General features: G+C 41.2%; 1 protein-coding gene across 1 annotated transcript; it reads left to right on the top strand.

Moving 5' to 3' along the window:
* The first annotated feature begins 1,953 nt into the window (after positions 1 to 1,953).
* Positions 1,954 to 9,411, top strand: mslnb (mesothelin b). The gene is made up of 32 exons (XM_070828141.1): positions 1,954 to 2,034; positions 2,174 to 2,320; positions 2,395 to 2,606; positions 2,728 to 2,831; positions 2,919 to 3,037; positions 3,151 to 3,321; positions 3,406 to 3,437; positions 3,532 to 3,629; positions 3,973 to 3,994; positions 4,218 to 4,302; positions 4,441 to 4,587; positions 4,662 to 4,873; positions 4,995 to 5,098; positions 5,186 to 5,304; positions 5,418 to 5,588; positions 5,673 to 5,704; positions 5,799 to 5,896; positions 6,240 to 6,261; positions 6,485 to 6,569; positions 6,708 to 6,854; positions 6,929 to 7,140; positions 7,262 to 7,365; positions 7,453 to 7,571; positions 7,685 to 7,855; positions 7,940 to 7,971; positions 8,066 to 8,163; positions 8,388 to 8,410; positions 8,507 to 8,528; positions 8,625 to 8,652; positions 8,752 to 8,836; positions 8,975 to 9,121; positions 9,196 to 9,411. Exons 1-32 carry the CDS (start codon positions 1,954 to 1,956, stop codon positions 9,409 to 9,411), a joined length of 3,465 nt encoding a protein of 1,154 aa, XP_070684242.1.
* The last annotated feature ends 7,069 nt before the right edge of the window (positions 9,412 to 16,480 follow it).

The raw sequence follows: 16,480 nt of genomic DNA, 5'->3' as shown, positions 1-16,480 counted from the left end.
CAAATGTAAGTTATTGTCTGAATGACTGCAAAACATCATCTGTTAGCGTTAAAGTGTCAGAAGCTCAGCTTTGGCTGGAACAAGTCTGATAATGTAAGTGTCCATTTTTTCCATCCATCTAGCAATTTAGTGTTTTAGAGTGTAACAAAAGTTGCAACCTCATGATTGTTATAGATCATTTGCATTATTAAGTTACCCTCAAGAAGACACAAATATTCCTCATTCCTTGATTTTATTGTCAGTCTGCAGGTATTTATCCACCACTTTGATGGCATGACCTTAAAACAGCAGCATGTGGTCCTAAAGGAGTTCGTCCTCCGTTTCCTGTCGCACTCAGGTACTCGCTGCCTGATCTGACAATAACACTGCGACTATTTTAACTATTTCTATTTTCATACTTTGATGGACTTGGAAAATGTGTCAGCATTCACAGATGTGTCTTTCTATGACTTGGTCCAGGTCCAGCCTGTGTGTCTCTCACCAACAACAGTGCAGAGTGGCTGATGAAGAATCTGGGTCAATTTTCAACGTTTTTGTCCCTCAAAGAGCTGCTTCATCTCAACCCACACTTCAACCCTGTAAGATTTCATTTCTGCTAACATCAAGGATTTAGAAAACTGACCAGTGTTGTTGTTATCTTGTTATTTTCAGCAGAAGTAAAACTGATTCATGTTACCTTCCTTTCATTCAGCTGGAGGTCCTGCGACACCTGACTCCAAAGCAGAGTGCAGAGCTGCTGGTGTCGACTCTTCCTGCTCTTCCAGAGAAAGACGTCATCATAAACATGCTCTTTGATGAACTGACTCCAGATGAGAAGAAACTTCCAGAGTTCCTGTCCTACCTCGTCATGTTCCTCCAACAGGTACAAACTGGATCCGTCTTTGTTCAAGATTTACACTTTGCAGCACTTGTTGTTGTGAGTAATAAAGTTTGTTTTCTGTATTTCAAGGGGAACCTTTCCTGTTCATCATACAAAACACTGTGAGTCCATATATATTCATGTTTATTTTACATTGATTACTTATAAGTAATCATGAAACTGCAACGTTAATCCCACATGTTGCTGCTGCAGGTTCAGCAGACTGGACTTGGCCATGGCTACAGTTTCTCCTGATGTAGCTTCATCCATCATACACACCAAGACGGCCTTATCCAGCCACATACCACCAGGTGAGGAGCACAAACTATTATTATATTAGCATTTATGAAGTGATAATTACTACTACTAATTGCTGACTTTTATGGTAAGTAGCTTAAAGGTTGCAAAAATCAAGATTTAATGATGTTGCTGCACCATTGAATCAGATGGAAATATTCTGGATCATATATGACACATTTCCCTGATATTCTCCATGAAATATTTGGTATCTTTTAGTTCTTTAGTTGAATATCAAATGAAGTTCATGTGGTTTAAACAATGTTTGGCTGCACAGAATGAGTTTGTAGCAGGTTGGGGAGGTTAAAGATGAAAATCCACTGTTGCAAATTATAAATTATAAAGAGTAAATGAAAATAAAAAAGGTTTTAAATATTTGACATCTGAACTACAACATCGGGTAATTTGCATCTACTTGTGCTTTTGTTATAGGTTGCATCATATACAGTGGAGAGGTAATTAAATGTGATTTGATATTTTTTTGAATATTGTTTTTTCTCATTATGATAAAAGAATCATAACCATCTTAACCCTTTTTCCCCCAAGTGCACTGTGACCATGACGAATGGTAAGTTGTCTCACAACTAAAAATAGTGCAATTTTAAATTAAGTTGATGTTTTAATGCCAGTAATAACCATGTATTAATTCATCAATATTTTTCACAGAAACAGACATCTGTGTTGGAGTGAACAGGTGGGATTTATAAAGCACTCTCTGCTATCTTACTTTGAGCTTGATTTAACATTATGTGTTTTAATATACTATCAATGAATGTTTGTTTTGAATCTACAGCACAATGCTGCAGCTCCACCTTGACAGCGGACGGATGAACGGAAGTTTTTGTGACTTTGCTGTTGAGGAATTTGCTTGTGCCTCAGTAAGACACCAAAACCTTTTGGATCAACAACTGTCCTAAAACTTCTGTTGTGTTGAAATAGTTTCATTGTGATCTCCAGTGTGTTTTCTGATCTTTGTTTATTATCAACCTGTTGTCATTCTGCTCTTTCATCACTCAGCTGTCAGCGTTGAAAGCAGAGGATCTGGCAGCGATGCTGGCGTGTAATCGCTCCTCCATGTCCAGCGGCTCAAGACCCACCTGGAAGCTTCTCCTCTCCAAAGCCTCTCATGTGCTGGATGAAGCTCTGCATCATCTAACCAACATGGTGTGAATCAGCGATGCTCCTCACTTTACTCTTTCCTGATCAGATCCAGACACTGAGGCCTTTTTTTCTTGCAGACTCTGGACCCCAGAAATCCTGCAGTGCCGATGATTTTGGACGCAGTACGAGAACTCCGATTGGACACTTTGAGCATCGCCGACATCAATGATCCCGCCCTCATCCAGCTGTGGTTCGACCACCGGCTCCGTCCATTCCTGCCTGCTGCTTCCCCTGACTTCCTGTCATGTCTCACCACAAAGGGTTTGAACTGCAGCAGCTACCAGCACATGTGAGCAGCACATTCACTGTCAGCTTCAACCAGACTGCTCTGATTTCACTGCAGATCTGATCCTCTGTCTTGTGTTGTCAACATATTGTCATTAACTTTTTGACTCCTGATTGTGAACCAGTGTGAAGATTTTGAGCCATCTCCAGCCACACATGACACACGCCAGCCAGATGTTTGTCTCCACACACTTCATCCAGCTTTTCCTGAGCATGAATAACAGCTCAGGTAGGTCCTCACATGTCCCATAAAGATAAAGTGTCAAAGTCAGTCATTATGAGATTCTTACCTTTGTCTTTCTATGACTTGGTCCAGGTCCAGCCTGTGTGTCTCTCACCAACAACAGTGCAGAGTGGCTGATGAAGAATCTGGGTCCGTTTTCAATGTTTTTGTCCCTCAAAGAGCTGCTTCATCTCAACCCACACTTCAACCCTGTAAGATTTCATTTCTGCTAACATCAAGGATTCAGAAAACTGACCAGTGTTGTTGTTATCTTGTTATTTTGAGCAGAAGTAAAACTGATTCATGTTACCTTCCTTTCACTTAGCTGGAGGTCCTGCGACACCTGACTCCAAAGCAGAGTGCAGAGCTGCTGGTGTCGACTCTTCCTGCTCTTCCAGAGAAAGACGTCATCATAAACATGCTCTTTGATGAACTGACTCCAGATGAGAAGAAACTTCCAGAGTTCCTGTCCTACCTCGTCATGTTCCTCCAACAGGTAAAAACTGGATCCGTCTTTGTTCAAGATTTACACTTTGCAGCACTTGTTGTGAGTAATAATGTTTGTTTTCTGTATTTGAAGGAACCCCTCTCCTGTTCATCATACAAAACACTGTGAGTTTATAGATATTCATGTTTATTCCAGATTTCATATGTATTATTGATAGATAATCATATCAAGCATAAAACCGTGATGTTGCTGCTGCAGGTTCAGCAGACTGGACTTGGCCATGGCTACAGTTTCTCCTGATGTAGCTTCATCCATCACACACACCAAGACGGTCTTATCCAGCCACCTACCACCAGGTGAGGAGCACAAAATATTATTAATATGTATGATATCACATGAAGGATAATGTTGCTCTGTGACTCTGTTCTGTATCCAAGTTCATTGTCCTCCCTTAACATCAACGTGTCTTCATTTCCCTGTTATCACGTTGTCATCATGTAAACTTATCATGAGCTTTTAATTATTTGACACCTGAACGACAACATCAGCTTATTTGCATCTACTTGTGCTTTTATTATAGGTTGCATCATTTTCAGTGGAGAGGTAATTAAATATGATTTTACCTTTTTCCATCCTGAATATTGTTTTTCTCATTATGATAAAAGAATCATAACCATCTAAATCTTTTTCTCCCCCAAGTGCACTGTGACCATGACAAATGGTAAGTTGTCTTACTGCATAACAAGTGAACTTATAAAATATTTCTATATTCAAAAGTGATTAACCACTATTTGCTTTTTATTGCTATTTTTCACAGAAACAGACATCTGTGTTGGAGTGAACAGGTGGGATTTATAAAGCTCTCTCTGCTATCTTACTTTGAGCTTGATTTAACATTATGTGTTTTAATATACTATCAATGAATGTTTGTTTTGAATCTACAGCACAATGCTGCAGCTCCACCTTGACAGCGGACGGATGAGCGGACGTTTGTGTGACTTTGCTGTTGAGGAATTTGCTTGTGCCTCAGTAAGACACCAAAACCTTTTGGATCAACAACTGTCCTAAAACTTCTGTTGTGTGAAATAGTTTCATTGTGATCTCCAGTGTGTTTTCTGATCTTTGTTTATCATCGACCTGCTGTCATTCTGCTCTTTCATCACTCAGCTGTCAGTGTTGAAAGCAGAGGATCTGGCAGCGATGCTGGCGTGTAATCGCTCCTCCATGTCCAGCGGCTCAAGACCTGCCTGGAAGCTTCTCCTCTCCAAAGCCTCTCATGTGCTGGATGAAGCTCTGCATCATCTAATCAACATGGTGTGAATCAGCGATGCTCCTCACTTTACTCTTTCCTGATCAGATCCAGACACTGAGGCCTTTTTTTCTTGCAGACTCTGGACCCCAGAAATCCTGCAGTGCCGATGATTTTGGACGCAATACGAGAACTCCGATTGGACACTTTGAGCATCGCCGACATCAATGATCCCGCCCTCATCCAGCTGTGGTTCGACCACCGGCTCCGTCCATTCCTGCCTGCTGCTTCCCCTGACTTCCTGTTATGTCTCACCACAAAGGGTTTGAACTGCAGCAGCTACCAGCACATGTGAGCAGCACATTCACTGTCAGCTTCAACCAGACTGCTCTGATTTCACTGCAGATCTGATCCTCTGTCTTGTGTTGTCAACATATTGTCATTAACGTTTTGACTCCTGATTGTGAACCAGTGTGAAGATTTTGAGCCATCTCCAGCCACACATGACACACGCCAGCCAGATGTTTGTCTCCACACACTTCATCCAGCTTTTCCTGAGCATGAATAACAGCTCAGGTAGGTCCTCACATGTCCCATAAAGATAAAGTGTCAAAGTCAGTCATTATGAGATTCTTACCTTTGTCTTTCTATGACTTGGTCCAGGTCCAGCCTGTGTGTCTCTCACCAACAACAGTGCAGAGTGGCTGATGAAGAATCTGGGTCCGTTTTCAGCGTTTTTGTCCCTCAAAGAGCTGCTTCATCTCAACCCACACTTCAACCCTGTAAGATTTCATTTCTGCTAACATCAAGGATTCAGAGAACTGACCAGTGTTGTTGTTATCTTGTTATTTTCAGCAGAAGTAAAACTGATTCATGTTACCTTCCTTTCATTCAGCTGGAGGTCCTGCGACACCTGACTCCAAAGCAGAGTGCAGAGCTGCTGGTGTCGACTCTTCCTGCTCTTCCAGAGAAAGACGTCATCATAAACATGCTCTTTGATGAACTGACTCCAGATGAGAAGAAACTTCCAGAGTTCCTGTCCTACCTCGTCATGTTCCTCCAACAGGTACAAACTGGATCCGTCTTTGTTCAAGATTTACACTTTACAGCACTTGTTGTGAGTAATAATGTTTGTTTTCTGTATTTGAAGGAACCCCTCTCCTGTTCATCATACAAAACACTGTGAGTTTATTGATATTCATGGTTATTCCAGATTTCATATGTATTATTGATAGATAATCATATCAAGCATAAAACCGTGATGTTGCTGCTGCAGGTTCAGCAGACTGGACTTGGCCATGGCTACAGTTTCTCCTGATGTAGCTTCATCCATCACACACACCAAGACGGTCTTATCCAGCCACCTACCACCAGGTGAGGAGCACAAAATATTATTAATATGTATGATATCACATGAAGGATAATGTTGCTCTGTGACTCTGTTCTGTATCCAAGTTCATTGTCCTCCCTTAACATCAACGTGTCTTCATTTCCCTGTTATCACGTTGTCATCATGTAAACTTATCATGAGCTTTTAATTATTTGACACCTGAACGACAACATCAGCTTATTTGCATCTACTTGTGCTTTTATTATAGGTTGCATCATTTTCAGTGGAGAGGTAATTAAATATGATTTTACCTTTTTCCATCCTGAATATTGTTTTTCTCATTATGATAAAAGAATCATAACCATCTAAATCTTTTTCTCCCCCAAGTGCACTGTGACCATGACAAATGGTAAGTTGTCTTACTGCATAACAAGTGAACTTATAAAATATTTCTATATTCAAAAGTGATTAACCACTATTTGCTTTTTATTGCTATTTTTCACAGAAACAGACATCTGTGTTGGAGTGAACAGGTGGGATTTATAAAGCTCTCTCTGCTATCTTACTTTGAGCTTGATTTAACATTATGTGTTTTAATATACTATCAATGAATGTTTGTTTTGAATCTACAGCACAATGCTGCAGCTCCACCTTGACAGCGGACGGATGAGCGGACGTTTGTGTGACTTTGCTGTTGAGGAATTTGCTTGTGCCTCAGTAAGACACCAAAACCTTTTGGATCAACAACTGTCCTAAAACTTCTGTTGTGTGAAATAGTTTCATTGTGATCTCCAGTGTGTTTTCTGATCTTTGTTTATCATCGACCTGCTGTCATTCTGCTCTTTCATCACTCAGCTGTCAGTGTTGAAAGCAGAGGATCTGGCAGCGATGCTGGCGTGTAATCGCTCCTCCATGTCCAGCGGCTCAAGACCTGCCTGGAAGCTTCTCCTCTCCAAAGCCTCTCATGTGCTGGATGAAGCTCTGCATCATCTAATCAACATGGTGTGAATCAGCGATGCTCCTCACTTTACTCTTTCCTGATCAGATCCAGACACTGAGGCCTTTTTTTCTTGCAGACTCTGGACCCCAGAAATCCTGCAGTGCCGATGATTTTGGACGCAATACGAGAACTCCGATTGGACACTTTGAGCATCGCCGACATCAATGATCCCGCCCTCATCCAGCTGTGGTTCGACCACCGGCTCCGTCCATTCCTGCCTGCTGCTTCCCCTGACTTCCTGTCATGTCTCACCACAAAGGGTTTGAACTGCAGCAGCTACCAGCACATGTGAGCAGCACATTCACTGTCAGCTTCAACCAGACTGCTCTGATTTCACTGCAGATCTGATCCTCTGTCTTGTGTTGTCAACATATTGTCATTAACGTTTTGACTCCTGATTGTGAACCAGTGTGAAGATTTTGAGCCATCTCCAGCCACACATGACACACGCCAGCCAGATGTTTGTCTCCACACACTTCATCCAGCTTTTCCTGAGCATGAATAACAGCTCAGGTAGGTCCTCACATGTCCCATAAAGATAAAGTGTCAAAGTCAGTCATTATGAGATTCTTACCTTTGTCTTTCTATGACTTGGTCCAGGTCCAGCCTGTGTGTCTCTCACCAACAACAGTGCAGAGTGGCTGATGAAGAATCTGGGTCCGTTTTCAGCGTTTTTGTCCCTCAAAGAGCTGCTTCATCTCAACCCACACTTCAACCCTGTAAGATTTCATTTCTGCTAACATCAAGGATTCAGAGAACTGACCAGTGTTGTTGTTATCTTGTTATTTTCAGCAGAAGTAAAACTGATTCATGTTACCTTCCTTTCATTCAGCTGGAGGTCCTGCGACACCTGACTCCAAAGCAGAGTGCAGAGCTGCTGGTGTCGACTCTTCCTGCTCTTCCAGAGAAAGACGTCATCATAAACATGCTCTTTGATGAACTGACTCCAGATGAGAAGAAACTTCCAGAGTTCCTGTCCTACCTCGTCATGTTCCTCCAACAGGTACAAACTGGATCCGTCTTTGTTCAAGATTTACACTTTACAGCACTTGTTGTGAGTAATAATGTTTGTTTTCTGTATTTGAAGGAACCCCTCTCCTGTTCATCATACAAAACACTGTGAGTTTATTGATATTCATGGTTATTCCAGATTTCATATGTATTATTGATAGATAATCATATCAAGCATAAAACCGTGATGTTGCTGCTGCAGGTTCAGCAGACTGGACTTGGCCATGGCTACAGTTTCTCCTGATGTAGCTTCATCCATCACACACACCAAGACGGTCTTATCCAGCCACATACCACCAGGTGAGGAGCACAAAATATTATTAATATGTATGATATCACATGAAGGATAATGTTGCTCTGTGACTCTGTTCTGTATCCAAGTTTATTGTCCTCCCTTAACATCAACGTGTCTTCATTTCCTTCTTATCACGTTGTCATCATGTAAACTTATCATGAGCATTTAATTATTTGACACCTGAACGACAACATCAGCTTATTTGCATCTACTTGTGCTTTTATTATAGGTTGCATCATTTTCAGTGGAGAGGTAATTAAATATGATTTTACCTTTTTCCATCCTGAATATTGTTTTTCTCATTATGATAAAAGAATCATAACTATTTAAATCTTTTTCTCCCCCAAGTGCACTGTGACCATGACAAATGGTAAGTTGTCTTACTGCATAACAAGTGAACTTATAAAATATTTCTATATTTAAAAGTGATTAACCTCTGTTTACTATTTTTTGCTATTTTTCACAGAAACAGACATCTGTGTTGGAGTGAACAGGTGGGATTTATAAAGCTCTCTCTGCTATCCTACTTTGAGCTTGATTTAACATTATGTGTTTTAATATACTATCAATGAATGTTTGTTTTGAATCTACAGCACAATGCTGCAGCTCCACCTTGACAGCGGACGGATGAGCGGACGTTTGTGTGACTTTGCTGTTGAGGAATTTGCTTGTGCCTCAGTAAGACACCAAAACCTTTTGGATCAACAACTGTCCTAAAACTTCTGTTGTGTGAAATACTTTGATTGTGATCTCCAGTGTGTTTTCTGATCTTTGTTTATTATCAACCTGTTGTCATTCTGCTCTTTCATCACTCAGCTGTCAGCGTTGAAAGCAGAGGATCTGGCAGCGATGCTGGCGTGTAATCGCTCCTCCATGTCCAGCGGCTCAAGACCTGCCTGGAAGCTTCTCCTCTCCAAAGCCTCTCATGTGCTGGATGAAGCTCTGCATCATCTAACCAACATGGTGTGAATCAGCGATGCTCCTCACTTTACTCTTTCCTGATCAGATCCAGACACTGAGGCCTTTTTTTCTTGCAGACTCTGGACCCCAGAAATCCTGCAGTGTCGATGATTTTGGACGCAATACGAGAACTCCGATTGGACACTTTGAGCATCGCCGACATCAATGATCCCGCCCTCATCCAGCTGTGGTTCGACCACCGGCTCCGTCCATTCCTGCCTGCTGCTTCCCCTGACTTCCTGTCATGTCTCACCACAAAGGGTTTGAACTGCAGCAGCTACCAGCACATGTGAGCAACACATTCACTGTCAGCTTCAACCAGACTGCTCTGATTTCACTGCAGATCTGATCCTCTGTCTTGTGTTGTCAACATATTGTCATTAACTTTTTGACCCCTGATTGTGAACCAGTGTGAAGATTTTGAGCCATCTCCAGCCACACATGACACACGCCAGCCAGATGTTTGTCTCCACACACTTCATCCAGCTTTTCCTGAGCATGAATAACAGCTCAGGTAGGTCCTCACATTTTCCATCACAATAAAGTGTCAAAGTCAGTCATTATGAGATTCTTACCTTTGTGTTCATGACTTGGTCCAGGTCCAGCCTGTGTGTCTCTCACCAACAACAGTGCAGAGTGGCTGATGAAGAATCTGGGTCCATTTTCAATATTTTTGTCCCTCAAAGAGCTGCTTCATCTCAACCCACACTTCAACCCTGTAAGATTTCATTTCTGCTAACATCAAGGATTCAGAAAACTGACCAGTGTTGTTGTTATCTTGTTATTTTCAGCAGAAGGAAAACTGATTCATGTTACCTTCCTTTCATTCAGCTGGAGGTCCTGCAACACCTGACTCCAAAGCAGAGTGCAGAGCTGCTGGTGTCGACTCTTCCTGCTCTTCCAGAGAAAGACGTCATCATAAACATGCTCTTTGATGAACTGACTCCAGATGAGAAGAAACTTCCAGAGTTCCTGTCCTACCTCGTCATGTTCCTCCAACAGGTAAAAACTGGATCCGTCTTTATTCAACATTTACACTTTGCAGCACTTGTTGTGAGTAATAATGTTTGTTTTCTGTATTTGAAGGAACCCCTCTCCTGTTCATCATACAAAACACTGTGAGTTTATTGATATTCATGGTTATTCCAGATTTCATATGTATTATTGATAGATAATCATATCAAGCATAAAACCGTGATGTTGCTGCTGCAGGTTCAGCAGACTGGACTTGGCCATGGCTACAGTTTCTCCTGATGTAGCTTCATCCATCACACACACCAAGACGGTCTTATCCAGCCACCTACCACCAGGTGAGGAGCACAAAATATTATTAATATGTATGATATCACATGAAGGATAATGTTGCTCTGTGACTCTGTTCTGTATCCAAGTTCATTGTCCTCCCTTAACATCAATGTGTCTTCATTTCCTTCTTATCACGTTGTCATCATGTAAACTTATCATGAGCATTTAATTATTTGACACCTGAACGACAACATCAGCTTATTTGCATCTACTTGTGCTTTTATTATAGGTTGCATCATTTTCAGTGGAGAGGTAATTAAATATGATTTTACCTTTTTCCATCCTGAATATTGTTTTTCTCATTATGATAAAAGAATCATAACTATTTAAATCTTTTTCTCCCCCAAGTGCACTGTGACCATGACAAATGGTAAGTTGTCTTACTGCATAACAAGTGAACGTATTGAAAATTTCTATATTTAAAAGTGATTAACCTCTGTTTACTATTTATTGCTATTTTTCACAGAAACAGACATCTGTGTTGGAGTGAACAGGTGGGATTTATAAAGCACTCTCTGCTATCCTACTTTGAGCTTGATTTAACATTATGTGTTTTAATATACTATCAATGAATGTTTGTTTTGAATCTACAGCACAATGCTGCAGCTCCACCTTGACAGCGGACGGATGAGCGGACGTTTGTGTGACTTTGCTGTTGAGGAATTTGCTTGTGCCTCAGTAAGACACCAAAACCTTTTGGATCAACAACTGTCCTAAAACTTCTGTTGTGTTGAAATAGTTTCATTGTGATCTCCAGTGTGTTTTCTGATCTTTGTTTATCATCGACCTGCTGTCATTCTGCTCTTTCATCACTCAGCTGTCAGCGTTGAAAGCAGAGGATCTGGCAGCGATGCTGGCGTGTAATCGCTCCTCCATGTCCAGCGGCTCAAGACCCGCCTGGAAGCTTCTCCTCTCCAAAGCCTCTCATGTGCTGGATGAAGCTCTGCATCATCTAACCAACATGGTGTGAATCAGCGATGCTCCTCACTTTACTCTTTCCTGATCACATCCAGACACTGAGGCCTTTTTTTCTTGCAGACTCTGGACCCCAGAAATCCTGCAGTGCCGATGATTTTGGACGCAGTACGAGAACTCCGATTGGACACATTGAGCATCGCCGACATCAATGATCCCGCCCTCATCCAGCTGTGGTTCGACCACCGGCTCCGTCCATTCCTGCCTGCTGCTTCCCCTGACTTCCTGTCATGTCTCACCACAAAGGGTTTGAACTGCAGCAGCTACCAGCACATGTGAGCAGCACATTCACTGTCAGCTTCAACCAGACTGCTCTGATTTCACTGCAGATCTGATCCTCTGTCTTGTGTTGTCAACATATTGTCATTAACTTTTTGACTCCTGATTGTGAACCAGTGTGAAGATTTTGAGCCATCTCCAGCCACACATGACACACGCCAGCCAGATGTTTGTCTCCACACACTTCATCCAGCTTTTCCTGAGCATGAATAACAGCTCAGGTAGGTCCTCACATGTCCCATAAAGATAAAGTGTCAAAGTCAGTCATTATGAGATTCTTACCTTTGTCTTTCTATGACTTGGTCCAGGTCCAGCCTGTGTGTCTCTCACCAACAACAGTGCAGAGTGGCTGATGAAGAATCTGGGTCCGTTTTCAGCGTTTTTGTCCCTCAAAGAGCTGCTTCATCTCAACCCACACTTCAACCCTGTAAGATTTCATTTCTGCTAACATCAAGGATTTAGAGAACTGACCAGTGTTGTTGTTATCTTGTTATTTTCAGCAGAAGTAAAACTGATTCATGTTACCTTCCTTTCATTTAGCTGGAGGTCCTGCGACACCTGACTCCAAAGCAGAGTGCAGAGCTGCTGGTGTCGACTCTTCCTGCTCTTCCAGAGAAAGACGTCATCATAAACATGCTCTTTGATGAACTGACTCCAGATGAGAAGAAACTTCCAGAGTTCCTGTCCTACCTCGTCATGTTCCTCCAACAGGTACAAACTGGATCCGTCTTTGTTCAAGATTTACACTTTGCAGCACTTGTTGTTGTGAGTAATAATGTTTGTTTTCTGTATTTGAAGGAACCCCTCTCCTGTTCATCATACAAAACACTGTGAGTTTATAGATATTCATGGTTATTCCAGATTTCATATGTATTATTGATAGATAATCATATCAAGCATAAAACCGTGATGTTGCTGCTGCAGGTTCAGCAGACTGGACTTGGCCATGGCTACAGTTTCTCCTGATGTAGCTTCATCCATCACACACACCAAGACGGTCTTATCCAGCCACATACCACCAGGTGAGGAGCGCAAAATATTATTAATATGTGTGATATCACATGAAGGATAATGTTGCTCTGTGACTCTGTTCTGTATCCAAGTTTATTGTCCTCCCTTAACATCAACGTGTCTTCATTTCCTTGTTATTACGTTGTCATCATGTAAACTTATCATTGAAATGAGCATGTCAATGTGTGATTTCTGAACAGTACCATGAACTAATTTGCATCTACTTGTGCTTTTATTATAGGTTGCATCATTTTCAGTGGAGAGGTAATTAAATATGATTTTACCTTTTTCCATCCTGAATATTGTTTTTCTCATTATGATAAAAGAATCATAACTATTTAAACCTTTTTCTCCCCCAAGTGCACTGTGACCATGACAAATGGTAAGTTGTCTTACTGCATAACAAGTGAACTTATTGAACATTTCTATATTTAAAAGTGATTAACCTCTCTTTACTATTTATTGCTATTTTTCACAGAAACAGACATCTGTGTTGGAGTGAACAGGTGGGATTTATAAAGCTCTCTCTGCTATCCTACTTTGAGCTTGATTTAACATTATGTCTTTTAATATACTATCAATGAATGTTTGTTTTGAATCTACAGCACAATGCTGCAGCTCCACCTTGACAGCGGACGGATGAGCGGACGTTTGTGTGACTTTGCTGTTGAGGAATTTGCTTGTGCCTCAGTAAGACACCAAAACCTTTTGGATCAACAACTGTCCTAAAACTTCTGTTGTGTGAAATACTTTGATTGTGATCTCCAGTGTGTTTTCTGATCTTTGTTTATTATCGACCTGTTGTCATTCTGCTCTTTCATCACTCAGCTGTCAGCGTTGAAAGCAGAGGATCTGGCAGCGATGCTGGCGTGTAATCGCTCCTCCATGTCCAGCGGCTCAAGACCTGCCTGGAAGCTTCTCCTCTCCAAAGCCTCTCATGTGCTGGATGAAGCTCTGGATCATCTAACCAACATGGTGTGAATCAGCGATGCTCCTCACTTTACTCTTTCCTGATCAGATCTAGACACTGAGGCCTTTTTTTCTTGCAGACTCTGGACCCCAGAAATCCTGCAGTGCCGATGATTTTGGACGCAATACGAGAACTCCGATTGGACACATTCAGCATCGCCAACATCAATGATCCCGCCCTCATCCAGCTGTGGTTCGACCACCGGCTCCGTCCATTCCTGCCTGCTGCTTCCCCTGACTTCCTGTCATGTCTCACCACAAAGGGTTTGAACTGCAGCAGCTACCAGCACATGTGAGCAGCACATTCACTGTCAGCTTCAACCAAACTGCTCTGATTTCACTGCAGATCTGATCCTCTGTCTTGTGTTGTCAACATATTGTCATTAACTTTATGACTCCTGATTTAATTTGTGAACCAGTGTGAAGATTTTGAGCGATCTCCAGCCACACATGACACACGCCAGCCAGATGTTTGTCTTCACACACTTCATTCAGGTTTTCCTGAGCAGGAAGAACACAACAGGTAGGTTCTAATATATTAAGATCGAGCTTCAGAATCAGTAACCAAGCAAGTTTATTTTGAGAGCTAAAACACAAAATGTTACTGTTCACATTACAATAAAGTTAACAGATGTTGTCTTCGTGTTACACACCTCTAGCCATTTCTTAAATCAGTTAAAGCACAAGGTATAATAAAATATGTCAAACAAACTGTGTACGAGAACTAGTGTCTCTATAATTAGCAATTAGAATAATGAGTCATTAATGACTAATTATAATTGGAATCAGAAGCATTTGTTTTCACTTATTATTCAGGTACACTTACTTGCACTTTTGCACTGTTTTGTTGAAACTTCTACTTTTCTTTCCATCAAGTGGGAGATGTCATGGATATGTGGTCTAATTGTATTCCAATTACAGAGCTTTGTTGCTGACTGCCCTCATATGTCATATCAGTATTTCCATAAAAGGCAAAATTCAAAACAAAAAACAAACAAACAAAAAAATAAATAAATAAATAAATAATATATATATATATATATACACACACACACACACACACACACACACACACACACACACACACACACACACATATATATATATATATATATATATATATATATATATATATATATATATATAGAGAGAGAGAGAGAGAGAGAGAGAGAGATGAATAAGGATATAACTTCACCATATTAGCATCTTGCTTGTAATGTTCTCATGTCATGTTTGCATTGATCTAAAAGTGCAGCTGAAGCTGATGGACATTCGGCCTTTAGTTAGTGTTGGAAATCTGTAGGTGGCAACGGAGGAAATTAATTTGTTGTGTTTGTTTTTGTGTTTCAGACCCTCTCTGCATCTCAAACATCAACAGTGGAGAATGGCTGCAGAGGAACTTGGGAGGTTTCTCTGTCCTTTTGTCCTTCAGCGACCTGCAGATGCTCAATCCCAAGTTTTCAGCGGTACTTCCTCTCGCATCCTGTCTCCTCTTGTTATGTTCATTTGCTTGTTTTGCCTTTTTTTTTTACTCTGTTGTTGTACATATATTTGTGTGTGTTGACATGCAGCTGGAAGCCCTACCACAGCTGACAGTCAGACAGCTAGCGGAGGTGTCCGCCACACCTGGCCAGATCACCTCTCCTGCCCAGGTCACCATGGTGATGAAACACGTCCCCGACCAACAGCTCGCAGCCTTCTTTGATGACTTCTCACCCGCTATCATGGTGAATTTGCATCAAACACCAGTTTTCAGATAATATCTTGTTCTTGATTGGCACCAGGAAACAATATATTAGTCGTATATCAGGTCACATAATGTTTATCTATTTTTTTATGGTAGATGGTCAATATTTATTCACGATAATATAATTTTACTCAATGTGGATGTTTGAACATATAACTTCAGCAAAATAAAATGTTGCACTTCTCGCAGAAATGTAGAAGAGGGTGCTTTTAAAACATCAGCTCCATATTAGGTCCTGTTTTTTGTTGCTTTGCAGAGAAATAGGTTTTTTAATTTTTTAAACTTTCCCTTTACGGTTACTTTTCTTCCTCTGCAGGGTCAGGAAGATGCGCTCCCCTCTCCGGTGCGGTCAGCCTTATTGCAAGTTGTGTTTGACCGTGCAAACCTCTCAGACCAGTCAGTGGGTGATTCAGTTGTGTTGCTGTGGCTCCACAACCGAATGCGTCCCTTGTTGGTCAACCTGTCACCGAGCCATGTTGCGCCATTCTTCAAAATACTGGCGGGAAGAAATTGCAGTGTCCAGCAGCAGGGGTAAGCATAGAGCCATGAGGAGCAAACCAGTGAATAAATGAATGCAGCCATAAGGCAGAAATAAAAATAATTGATTTTTTATTCTATTTTATTTTATTTTTGTATTTCAGAGTGGAAGACCTGAATTCAACAATCTCATCTCTTAGTGAAGTTACACAGAAAGACATTCACAACCACATCATTCAGTCTCTCAAAGGTAATGAAAGCACACAGAGAGGAAACTAGAAACAGTCTGGGTGGAAACACATTACAAAATAATGCACTGTACATTGTCAACATAACTCACCAGAATTCTTATTTCATTTGTATTAATTGCATGACAGTTCCTGGTCTAACAGAGAGGGAGATGCTCAAAAGACACCCTGTGGAGTTTTTGACCATTAGTAGTATTATGGAGCAATGTTTTTGTGACTGTGTTCCTATTTTGTTTATATCCTGTGCATGTGCACAAGTACATGGTTTCGACTTTGCTGGAGTTTTTGGGGGGAAGAAAATACATTCAGAACATTTGTCAGGCATCGAGGATAAATACAGGAGGTTTTGGT

The sequence above is a fragment of the Pempheris klunzingeri genome, chromosome 3, assembly GCF_042242105.1.
Source record: "Pempheris klunzingeri isolate RE-2024b chromosome 3, fPemKlu1.hap1, whole genome shotgun sequence".
Classification (NCBI taxonomy): domain Eukaryota; kingdom Metazoa; phylum Chordata; class Actinopteri; order Acropomatiformes; family Pempheridae; genus Pempheris; species Pempheris klunzingeri.
This window is presented reverse-complemented; position numbering and strand designations above follow the sequence as displayed.

Excerpts from the sequence above, each read along its gene's own strand:
- mslnb (XM_070828141.1), top strand. The coding sequence starts at position 1,954 with ATGCTGCAGCTCCACCTTGACAGCGGACGGATGAACGGAAGTTTTTGT. Across the intron at positions 2,832-2,918 it reads GAGCATGAATAACAGCTCAG|GTCCAGCCTGTGTGTCTCTC; the intron begins GTAGGTCCTCAC and ends GACTTGGTCCAG. Across the intron at positions 8,837-8,974 it reads AGGAATTTGCTTGTGCCTCA|CTGTCAGCGTTGAAAGCAGA; the intron begins GTAAGACACCAA and ends TTCATCACTCAG.